The sequence below is a fragment of the Solea solea genome, chromosome 10 (assembly GCF_958295425.1).
Source record: "Solea solea chromosome 10, fSolSol10.1, whole genome shotgun sequence".
Taxonomy (NCBI): Eukaryota; Metazoa; Chordata; class Actinopteri; order Pleuronectiformes; family Soleidae; genus Solea; species Solea solea.
In genome coordinates this window covers 16,721,068-16,733,725 of record NC_081143.1, presented here as the reverse complement: position 1 = coordinate 16,733,725, position 12,658 = coordinate 16,721,068, and the positions used below count along the sequence as shown (strand labels likewise).

The window sequence follows — 12,658 nt, the reverse complement described above, 5'->3', positions numbered from 1 at the left end:
GCTTTGGTTTCTATTCTCTTCTTTGCTGTGTGCTGTTAACAATGTTCACTATTTAGCCTCAGTCTCTTCTCCGGCCTCTCGGTCATGCAGTCATTCAGCCTGATGAGAATAGGAAATTGTATTAACCTGTTGTCTTTTCAGCACAATAATACAAATAGGCCCATGTGGTAGTGACGTATCTTCACAGGAAATGATGTGTGAGTTACTGTAAAACAGACTCATACTGTACATGTAGGTGTGTGTTTGTCATAGAAACCTCATCACTGATCCAGTCATATCATTTTTAGCTGCAACATGGTTTTACAGATTGCAATATTGACAAGACTCAACAATTAATTACTCAACTATTGGGGTCATGTCCAATTTCCAAGCAAAACTAATGATGCTTTTATCATTCTTAGCCATTTTAAATGCCAATATAATATAAGATTAGAAGTTGTGTTTTATTACTGCAAAGGTTAAGTGGCACGTTTGTGACCAAAAAGTGGAGCCATTGGCACGAGGAACTTGTTTTTAGAAGAAGAATGTATTATTAATGGATAAATTACTTACATTGTATTTGTGAAGGATTTAAGTATTGTACGTGTTGGTCATATCTGATATGCTGATTTGTGCTTGGGCCAATAACCAAATACCAATATATATATATATACGTATTTTTGCATACTATCGCAATGGACGTAGATATACATTTTCTTAATTTTGCAAAATAAAAAATAAAAGAATAATAGCTAGTGAGGGTACCAATATATACCTATTTTTGCATACTATCGCAATGGACGTAGATATACATTTTCTTAATTTTGCAAAATAAAAAAAAAGAATAATAGCTAGTGAGGGTGCCAACATAGACTTCATGGAGGTAGCAGCTTAAAATTCTTATTCGCAACAAGATCCCCAAGTCATATTTGGGGATCTTGTTGTGTTTGCAGATATATTGTGCCAATAATATTGTGCCTCCCTAGAGGTATAAATAGAGACTAAGACCTCCAATTAAATATTCAGGATATGTTCTATTACAACCTCAGATTCTAGCCAACTGTTAAAAATATTTTACAACCCAGGTCTTGATCACAAAATGATGTCTGTTCTGTTCGATGGTAATACTGCCTATACACGTACTTTCTCTCTCTGCTGACAAATTCTGCCAACTAAGCTCAAGCAGCACAAATTTAAAATGTCAAGAGTTCAACCGAGGTTGAAAAATACTGGAATGTTCCTCTCAAAAGTTGTACCATAAAGCACCTGACACAGTATCTGTACCAGGCACCTTTTTTTGCACAACTACGTCGCTATGTTTAACAGAGTATATGAACTGCACCCACATATTTACATAAATGTACCATTTTATACGTTTCTCTGGCAAGTAAACATGAAACACATTAATGATGGTGCAAAATGAATTACCTCTGTCATAACAATCATTTAACTGGCAACCTTCCCTTATTATTATGCTTTGAAAATTCAGTCTTCTCATTGTTTGTCCTTTGAGTGGAAGAACCTTCTTGTTGTTATTACCTGTGTTTTTCTTCTTCCTCCTCTTCCTATCAAAAGATGTGACCTAAGTCAAATACAGAACTCTACTGTCCTTTGTCTGTCTCAACAGAACAGCAACAGTTACAGTAGCAGATTCTATTTCAGCAGCCTCTCAGGAACACGACAAAGAGGATTTTGAAATTACTGTATGGCAGCATTACACGCCCTCTACAATAACACAGGCCTCAGTCAGAAAAGGGCTGAGCTCTGTGGCCTTAGTCCCTGAGAGACATGTCCCTGTGTTTCACTGGGAAGTGAAAGGCACATGTGTCCTTTTGTGTGTATATCTTGTATTTTTGTCCGTGTCAAAGAAACTTTCATGACTATACCGATCTATGACCTTTGTATGTCCACTGTCTCTGTCCTGAGGAGTCATGATCACTCAGTAGGGCTAGTGGTCCAGGCATTATCCCACAGTGTGTACACATGCACACACTTACTTACTTACTTACTGCATGTTACCATGGCCAGTCCTGTCCTCCTCTGTTCGGCCCTGGGCTGTTCTCTGCTGCTCGCACAGTCTTATTGAATTAGCTTCACTTGGAGCCGTTGTCTATTGAATTACCCGTCGTTACTTCCAAAGACACCGCTGCTGAATGTTTCTCCCTGGTTTAGTTCATTAACACGCTGTGTGTGATGAGTCACTCCAGCCCATTAGGGCTGGGTCATACTTTCTGCGTCCAAGTGTGAGCACAGGTCCACTCGGGTCCACATGACAGAAATGTCATCTTCTGCTCAACTTTGCAGTGGTCTACTGATGATTGCGAGCACCCATTTGGATTGTATGCACCAGCTCTGCATGACCCACATTGCAGTACTTTCCAGTCCAGTTGGTGACACTCTTGTCTTTGTCAAAAGAGGCAACAAGGAAGACGGTAACTATTGGAAACTTGCTTGGGGTTAGATGAGGAAGGTACCCACACAAGTACAACTCAGTGAATACAAGGACGTCCAATAGAGGGCAAACTTGAGTGACATGAACCCTTATTTTAGTATGACTGGAACTGCAGGCATGTGCACGCATGCGGAAACTCAATCAGCAATGAGCAAGTCAAGTTGAGTTGTGTTTTTTTTTTTTTAGTTTTATCTCTGTAACCACTAAACTTGGTCATTTGAAAATGTACAGTCCCATGACATCTCATCAGTTGAGTCTCTGACTCTCTGTCCTGCACACAGTGACTGCATCAGAACAATCTGTCTACATCTGCTGTAAATGGACACATTTTTAACACATATTGTGTTGGAAGTGACAGCAGACATGTTCCCACCAACTGGATGATCAGCTACATCGTTTGGAGCAGAGATCGTATTTTCTGTTTTTATGCCATACATGACATGCAAAACACTTAATCTTCATGTCTTATTTTGGTTGTGGTTAAAGGCTACCATGTTGTGAGGTACATACTTTATGTGATTATTGATATTTATTTGAAAGGTTGCCAGAGAACCACTGAATAAACTTCAATGGGCATGGTAGTAGCTTAACATATTATGAGTTATTACAGGTGCTAAATAATTATTTATCTGTCATAACAAGAGAAACGGCTGTTTTAAGGAGCCTGCTTAACTTGAATTCTCAGAACATCTGGGTTTTTATTTTGATCATAGGAAGTAAAATGCACCGTCTTCCGTATATCCTATATCCTGTTCTTTTTCACAAGATAAAACCGACTCCCCCACAGAAATTAAAGTGTGGTCATTGTGACAATAAATCATGTGCGTACAAAATGATGATAGGGTCTTTCATTATCATATAGGTCATCTTGAGTGACCACTTTATCACATCACACCACCAGCCGCCTCACTGCTGATATCAGTCCAGTAATAACCGATGACAGCTGCCTTTGTTGTAGCACAAATAATTCAATGATGCAATAATACTGACCAAAATAATTGTGATTCATGATATCGTTGAAATATCTGTAAATGTGTCAACCTCTTAAAAAGGAATCTGAAGTCACTTTACCTTAAATTTTTGGTTAGAAAATAAAGTGTAGCATAAATATTTTTATTGAACACTTTTAAATTTTAAATCTTAAATAAGATCTTTTTCAAGTCACGAGTTCCTGGAATGCCTGCACAATTGTAGGCTTCCCCTTTTGACACAATTAGTCACTTGAGCCACTTTTGCATTATACAGTTGATTCCTGTGTCGGATGTCGTGTTCATGACTCCTCCTTTTTATCACTATGTGCAAAAAAATAGTTTATCGTACAATCCTTAGTGAAAACCCTCTGTCTGAGCAGTATATGTTCTTTCTTAGTTTCTTTTTCAGCCCTGGGAAAAGAGTAAATCCCCCCTGTACACGTTGCACAAATGGACTTTGTAATACACATGTAAAATTGTTGTGTTTGTGCATCATAAGCTGGGCCTCTAAACTGTATGCTCATTAAACCCCACCCACTCTTGCTCATATACAGTATATAGATGTTATCATATTCTCAGATGAGGCTGTGTTTCAGTCCAAAATTCTTTCTATAGGGAAAAGGAGAACCACCACTGGGATTTGTAAATGTGGAGCTCAAAGGAGATAAGCGGACAACCGAAATGCATCTCCACCTTACTCATTGGCTTTGATCTGGTATACTAAGAAAACGCATCCTTCCCTTGTTTCTGCCCTCAAGATTTTATCACCAAGCCATGTGAGTGCAAAGATTGTTTAAGAAAAAAAAAAAAAAAACTGTCACAGAGTCACAGTCACTTCAAGCCAGATCTGATTCATCACAGTATAATCAGCGGTGGAAGCCTCGATAATCGTAGATGCTTAATTCCACAGATCTAAATGATGAACCTTCAAGAGGGAGGATAAATTCTTGATGTCAAGCCTCTGTCCCTTTCTCTGTCTCTTGCTCTCCACTGACAGCAGCAAAATCACAGAGGAAACAGGAAAGGCCTGAGAAGCTTGGTGTTAGGACGGATATCCTCTTTTGGAGGCGTTCCCCTCCTCCCCTACTTAACTCTCCCTCTTTATCTCTTTTTAAGGCTCACACACAACCCATTTAGCTTTCTGTGAGGCATTAACAGTTTGTCCGAGCTCAGGAGCAAACCCAAAACTTCTGTCCCTCTGTTTGTTTTGTTTGTTTGTTTTTTTTATTGGGTAATTCGATTCAATTTGTGTGAACTATGTGTTGGCATGGCGACGAGGAGGATGAGGACAGCTCGGAGGTGAATTGAATTGTTTGTTTGTTTGATTTGTGTGTTCCTGTAATAGTAGCCGAATTGCTGTGAATTCATGTGATTGATCCGCTCTCACTTTTGCCGTGTTCCTGATTGTGTGTGATTTGTTGAGTCTCCAGATCTCACTCTCGCACATCTGATTTTCACTGACACACAAGTTTAACAATCCAGTAGCCAGGAAAAATAAATTGCAAAAAGTTGTTGAGCGGTCGTGGAACCAGTGTGTGCTGGTCCTGAAATGTGTTCATCAAGTTAACACTTAAAGTATTTCTTTGACAATAGAGAAGAATCAGGATTATAAGATAAGGTTGAAAGAGGACAAAGGACAACACTCACTGGATCACTGGATTAATTTGTAATTCTCTTTAATGTTACAGTTGTAGCCCATTGAGCAGAAAGCATCTACTTGGTACCTCTGTAGTTCTAAAGCTCTAAACAGGTCTGATACTGCAGATTTGTTTGAAATATTATACATTTGGCTGAATATGATTCTTGTCATTCTTGGCTGCTCTTGTTATAGTTTTTCTTGTTTTAGCTTTTTTTTTTTGTTGTGTTTTCATGTTTGCCCAACTTTGCCCCTTTACTCTCTACCACCAAAAGCATCGACTCAGCTTGTCTCTTTCCTTTCACTACAGCCTTATCCTGCTCAGCATCTCTTCCTCTTATGTCAGCTTCACTTTCAGTGCCTCCTCCAACCAAGCTGAGTGTTTTAGATAAAGCCTTGTATTTTTATGTAAATTTTATTCAACTTTTGTTCCAAATTCAAGATGGATCTCATGATTAAACTTTGGAGCAAATGTCAGGCAAAATGAACAATAATATGCTACCTAAGGACCACATTTTCCAATAGGGATGTCCCAAGTATTGGATCAGAGCTAATCAGGGCACTTTAACTGATCGGGAATCATCATTCACCCCAATCACCCCTCTCACCTCACTGTGATCTTTGAAGCCAGCAGGTCTTTTTACAAGTGCTGGCTGTCAGCTCATTTATTTATAGTGAACAGGTTCATCATGTAGCCATAGCTGTATATTGTAGCTGGGTTTTATTTGAGGTAGACCCATGACTTTTATTTCATATTACCCATGTTTGGTATAAATGGTCATATTTTAATACAATGCCTATTTTGATCCACTCCAGTTGGCCCTATCTTCTCTGCCTGGTGCACTGTGGCACACTCACACACATGTTGTAGAGTGTTTCTTAATGAGGACAGTCGGACTGAATTTGTCCTCACAGCCTACTACAGAAATGTATACATACACAAACAGATACCCTTTGTCACTGAAACTCTTTACTGTTTTCTCAGAATATGAAACTTAAATGTCTTGGTATCAAACTAGCTCTTCAATAAACATGTAGAAAATCTATATTTTCACCAATTTGGTCACAAAACAGCACTGATTTCACCAGAGAGCTGGTGACACCCACCAGATGACAGTGACAGATGACAGAGGCTTTCGCACTAAACTTCAATCAGGAATATTGTTATTGTTTACACTACCATTTTCCAATATCTCTGTCAATAATGGAATATTGATCAGAAAATTATTTCCTACTGTCACCATATTCCATCATATACTGCAAGTGATACAGAAAGTCAGAAAATAATTACATTTTCAGGGTATATCTGCATTCCATTGGTGTGTCAAAGCACTTCTATCCATCCTGGGTAAAATAATAATCCAACATCATGTGATAGGATTGATGTCATCATGATACTATGAAGTCCCCAAAATGTCATACAGTGTAGCAGTAACTTCTGCAACCAATGACATCACAATGAAATTGTGCTCATCACTTTGCTAAACATCTGTTTCTCCTGTCGTTAATGTCTCCCTCTTCCTCTCTCCTTCTCCGTCCATCTGCTCAGAGTGACCCAGGTGAGCTGTCGGTTCTCGAGCAGCTCGGTCTGGACCAGAATTCGGATTTCTCTGACTCCAGTGTGCAGCAGCTTCTGGATGAGCAGCGCGAAAGGATTCGCAGAGAGATACGCAAGGAGCTGAAGATCAAGGAAGGAGCTGAGAACCTGCGCAGAGCTACAACTGACAAGAGGAACGCTCAACAGGTCGGCCATTGTTATCAATAAGGTGTTCTCACTGGAAATAAAGAAGTTCTGAAGTATCATAGATGTAAGGGATTTGCCAAGAAGACAATTAACCAAAATGTGCATGAAAAAAACATTTTTTCTCAGTAACAAGTGAAGAACTGGGCTGAAACCCAAAGATTTAACCTCCCTGACAAATCATTAGTAACACAGAAGGCCAGAAAGAAATCATATAATCAAAGAAGCACTCAGAAGCAGAGTCAGAGACTTTTGTATCAGTAACCGCTGCAGGAAACCAGTTTAATGACCTCCGCCTGGTGAATCAGACGCTGGTATGCTAAGTTCTTATCCTGTTTGTCTTCACAGAAAGTTGGAACTTTTTGGATATTTTTTTAATCCTCAGCGTAGCGATGTTTCAAACACAGTCTCAGAGCATACATTTCCACATTATGAGGCAGAGATATTCCCACATATATCTCCGCCTGTGATATGCCTCATAATCACACAGCTTGACACACTGACTTTCTGGAGCTGCCCAGCACAGCTGATGAGAAGCACCAGCAGTGACAGGATCCGTTGATTCAAATGATTCAAAAACAGCTGCCATTTTTGCTCACAGACAATTTTACATATTTATTGAGGAATATATGACATTATCTACCGTTTTGTAAACAAATTATTGCCTACAAAAAGGTTTTTGTGTTCAGAGGTCATGTAATAGTTCACTCAATTGTTATTGCACAAGTTTGGTTAATAACTCTGGATGCCCACTATATGTGTAAAAGCTTCTCTCACTCCTCAACAAATGACATAATGGCATTATTATGTGACATAATTTACTGTGTATTAATGGGCAACATTTCACCAAGGAATAGACTGCTTTTTAGTTTGTGCTTACATAATGTCTAATTTACACATGATTTAAGACAAAAAGTCAACTTGAAATACATCTGTTGGAATTCCTAGAATATACTTACAGGAAACTAAAAGCAAGTTGTTTTTCTTAACAGGTGGACAGTCAGCTACGGTCTTCGAACCGCAAGCTGGACAACCTACATGCACAGCTGCAGGAACTGGATGCTCACATTGTGGTAAAGGGAGGAGAGGACAATAAAGGTATGCCTTTTTTTCTTTTTTCTTTTTAGAAACAATCAATCTTGTTAGTTGTACCAACTCCTTTTGTTAAAACCAACAAACCAAAATCGTAGTATTCCATAAATGTCTTTTACTACAATTATTGTCATTCATTCATATTCTGAGACAATAAAAGCTGTAATGTAAACTATAAGTCAAGCATTACTGGCATTGTCACCACTTGTCATAATTGTTCATTATTTTTCTAACCTGCAGTTTGAGTTTTGGCAAAAGAGAACTTTTGTTAATTTTTTTTTATAGAATTTCAACATTTTAGTATATCCTAGGGCAACAAATTAATTAATTTTACTTGTGTGTTTAGGTTTAACATGTCTAAATAATGCTAATACATATTGTCTAATAGATTATTTCAAAAATGTTTTCTATAATTGGGCCTTGAATTTGCCCCTGACCAGTGGAAAAATAAAGTGGCCTGATGACTTCTCTTTCCATGTTCCATCTGGGTGGGACTCCATCTGGGGACGCCCCAAAACAAACCATTAAAGGTTAAATGTTGTGGTGGCTCTCAGATCACATAGAGACCCAGGACAGAATCATCAACTGTTCTCATTTTCCAGGATATTAACCACGTACATTCTGCTTCTAAAATTGAAGCCTGGAACAATATTGCCTGGCATTAAATCAAATTCCCTCAAGAGCCTTTTCTTTTTGCAGCACACCATGAGACTCTTGTCATGTTCTTTTTTACATCGTTGCAACCTTTTCCTTCCCTCCTCAGATGAGTGTCCTCAGTCTCCTGGGGCAGAGAGTCGAACGTCAGCCCACAAGGCACGCATCGCTGCCCTGGAGAGACAGCTCAACATTGAGCTTAAAGTCAAACAGGGAGTTGAGAACATGATCCCCATCTATGCCAATGGATGTACCAAGGTACAGGATCTTGATTCTGTCCACACAAACACTCACACACTCAGGTTGGCACATCTATTCTTCTTAGGACACTGCATTGACTTTTCATGAATTTTTTTGGACATAATCAGTTGATGCATAACCCTAACTTTAACCGAACCTCAATTTAAATCTAACCTCAAGACTTGACCAGTTCCTCAGGTCCTGACAAGGTCAGTGTTTATGTCTGAAAATAGGTAACAAATACAAGCACACACACACTTACACCTGAACAGATCAGATGGCTGCTAAGCAACAGTGTTTGTGTGTGTGTCTGTGTTTGTGTGTCATGATCCACAACCTTCTCATTCTGATGACTTTTCACACAGATACACACCATCCCCTGGTAACCTCATATTTCCCCTTCCACCAGCATTTTATGCTGTATCTGCTTTACTTTTCCTCTTCACCTTGCTCCCACACCTCCACTTCCCTTTGTGTTTTACTGCCTAAGGCCATGTCCACACTTGATATGTGTGCACAGTGCATAATGAATGCATCTCAGGGAGTTTGTTTGCAACACATAGATGTTTGAACTGTAATCCCAAATTATTTTGACTGTCTACTTTGTTGTGAAACACAAGAGGCTTGCGGAAACTAAATAAGCGAGGCTTCACATATCCAGTTCCTAATATCCTTAAAATAATTATGAGACTTATTCACTTTATCAATATGTGACATATTCAAACACTTTTTTCTGAATGCTGTAGTAGGTAAATATTAAATATGAACAAAGGTCCACTTCATATAAACCATTGTCAAATTAATTCACACTGATGATTAAGCCTATGAGCTCTGCACAACTCTCTCTCTCTCTATCTCTCTCTCTCTCAGTTAAGCAGTGTTTTGTTTTCGTGCCTGTAGCGTTATTCCTGCATTGTCACAATTGAGCAGGCGAGGCATATAGTTGTGCAATGGCTGTAAAGACCCAGTTTCTTTTTGCACTGCAAAAAATAAACCTGAACATTCCTTAGGACTTCACAGTTGTATTTTAATAATCAACGATTTGGCTTTTCGCAAACACAATCTTGCAATATTGAAAATACATGCTCCACCAGCAAATCAAGCGCTCCCCTGGTTCACTGCCTGACTACATGTGCCAATAACAGCGGCTGCTGTTTCCTTCACCATGCAGCTCTAAGTTATCTCGACGCATACTGGACAAGTAATGCTACATTCGAAATGAAATGAAATGAAATGAAATAAATGATTTGTCTAAATTATTTTTGTCATTATACAACCGAAATTGCACAATGAAATTTTGCAGTCAGGTGGAGGGTTGATACGAAGACAGATGTGCAACACATAATGTATCAAAGGACATCAGAAGACAGTGTCAGTTCTTTCTCTACCACTCACTCACTCACTCTCTTCCTCTCTCTGTGTGTGTTTGTCTCTATGAGAGAGTGAAGAGGGGTGGGAAAGACAAACTTCAGTCATAGAGACTGCAATGTTTTGGTAATTGCCCAAGGTGTGATGGAGGTTATGCACTGGAGCTTTAAGCTTCAATGCTTCTGCTCCTGACGAAACCAACAAATTAATTAACTTCAAATATTGATTGTTTTAGCTTCCCATCATTTAATTTGTCTCTTCTTCTGCTTCTGTTTTTTTTTCTTTTCGTTTTTTAAGGATAAGAAGATGTTACAGACGGCCCAGCAGATGCTGCAGGACAGTAAAACCAAGATTGACATAATTCGCATGCAAATCCGTAAGGCTGTGCAGGCCACCGAGCACAATGGTGACCCACAGAGTAAGTCTGAGTGGCTGGCTGAATGAGTGTATACAATGAACAGATGGCACTGAGATTAAAATGTTGTATTATTAAACTGGCTTGTGACCATGGTCTTGCACGATAAGGGTAACTCTACATGGAGGCTAATTTTGGATATAGCAGTGACATTTTTTGACAGCATTGCATTTTTAGTACAGCAGGTAGTTGCACTGTGAGATACTGCATATTGCACTACACATAAAACCATAGAAATGATATGACTCCCCAGAACAAATACGGTCATGACTTTATCTAACACAATGTAATCGCTCGCTTGGACATGGCAATTTGTCATCTCACAGATGTTCAGAGGTGATACACAATTAACTGTCATGTGTGTGTCTTTGTGAGGAGTGGTTTGTCCTTAAGAACTCACAGAATGACAACAGTAAATGTGTGTGTGGTTGTGGTTGAAATGGAGAAATGGGTGTGTTTAGTGACTTGAGGCTTGTGAATGACCCACTGAAAAGTCTCACACACAAACAGTGTCATGTGCTGTTTGTAGAGGCAGAGCAGCAACATTTGTGAGGTGAAATACCATTGTAGGTAGTGTTGCCCTGGTCACATGTCCAGTCAAACAAACAGATGTGATGCTCTCTTTCTCTTCTTTCTGTCACACACACATAAGTATTTTGTGGTGGAGCACTCATTGTCATTTCAGGGCGAGTGATTGAGTTTCTATAAGACAGAGAGTGCAGTGGTCCATTACAGCCCCTCTGCTGGGAAAACATTTATGGTGGTCACAAGAGCTGGGCTGTTTGGTGAAGGGCAGTACTAAAAGAGCAGTGGGAGGGGGGTAGAAGTAAAACACAGATTTTAATGATGGTGTGTTCCCTTTGGGTCCACCCTGCTTGTCATAGCCTGGCGGAGCTAATGGCTGCAAGGAAAGTGGATCTTTTAAGGCCGAGAAGATAATGGGTATTTGGAAGGAAGGGCCTTTTTAAGGCCGTCCTCAATCTCTGTGTTCTGTAACTTGATATTTATAGTATTATAGATGTACAAGATCAGACAGAACCAGCAAATATTTTGCAGCTTAAGAAAGCGTATTGATTTTCCACATTTTCCACAAAGGCTATTTATACTGTAGATTATGGGGAATTTTACTACACAAGAAAGAGAAAAGTTCAATGTTAGGTCTTTCTAGAGGCAGCTGTGTGAAAAACTGCCACGAGTCACAGCACTGTTTGTGGAGAAGATGGCAAAAACTCTAAAGGTGTGGAGTTATGAAGAAAAAAGTGCTTCCAGGCTACATATGCCTCAAACACAACACACTGGAATCTTCAAATACACTGTTGTTTTCCCTGATTATTTATTTTTTTAATCTTAAGTCTGATTAATTTAACAACTGAGAGCCTCTTGAGATTAGTTCCACATAAATGTGTGACTTACAGCTCCTATATTGGCTACTATACTACGACTAAATGATGACGTTATTCCAGTGTTCTACATAGTCTCTGAAACTTTCACTCGTATTCAAAACATACATGGATTGTGTGTATAGTGTACACAGACCGACAGTCTCCAGGCACCACACCCGGTGGAGAGGTCATCTAGGAGGGTCTGGACTCCAGGCAGAACACCTTATTAGGAGATAAAAGCATCCATATCCATCTCCGCCCCCACCCTCCCCCTTTCCTTTCCTTCTGCCCCCATCTCATGTAGTGCTCTAAACGCTTCATAAGACATAAAAGCCTTTTTTTTTTTAACCACTCGTCCTTCCTCTTCACATACCCGACATTTGAAAGTCAAATGCATCTTTTTTGAATGCCATTTATCCTATTTGTCCTTCTCCCTTATCTCACGCCTCCTCTCTCCTCTTCTCTGTTGTGATCGTTGCCCACTGTGAGAGTCTGCTTCTGTGTCATTAAGCTAAACGCTTGGTTGTAATTGTGCTCTGCGGGTACTGCACTGAGGCTGACCCCTTATTGTTCTTTGTGAGACAGTAGGTCTTTACCTTTGACTAATTGTGTTTATTTTACTTCAAGCTATGTAGTGTCACCGGGTCTTTACATTACAAAAACATTACAGTGGAAAACATGAAAATGTAAACCAATTAATCATTTCTTTCCAATTTAAGCCCATTTTT

General features: G+C 39.4%; 1 protein-coding gene across 3 annotated transcripts in view; it reads left to right on the top strand.

Moving 5' to 3' along the window:
• pkn1a (protein kinase N1a) overlaps nucleotides 1–12,658 on the top strand; it is a 45,678-nt gene that overhangs the window by 19,901 nt on the left and 13,119 nt on the right. The window contains exons 1-5 of one of the 3 annotated variants that reach the window (XM_058640939.1): nucleotides 4,556–4,701; nucleotides 6,588–6,782; nucleotides 7,772–7,877; nucleotides 8,635–8,783; nucleotides 10,431–10,551. In XM_058640939.1, the coding sequence (XP_058496922.1) occupies nucleotides 4,660–4,701; nucleotides 6,588–6,782; nucleotides 7,772–7,877; nucleotides 8,635–8,783; nucleotides 10,431–10,551 (613 nt within the window). In that variant the 5' untranslated portion in view covers nucleotides 4,556–4,659. Of the gene's footprint in view, nucleotides 1–4,555; nucleotides 4,702–6,587; nucleotides 6,783–7,771; nucleotides 7,878–8,634; nucleotides 8,784–10,430; nucleotides 10,552–12,658 lie in introns of those variants that run through there. The other 2 variants (XM_058640941.1, XM_058640940.1) reach the window with 2 other exon arrangements.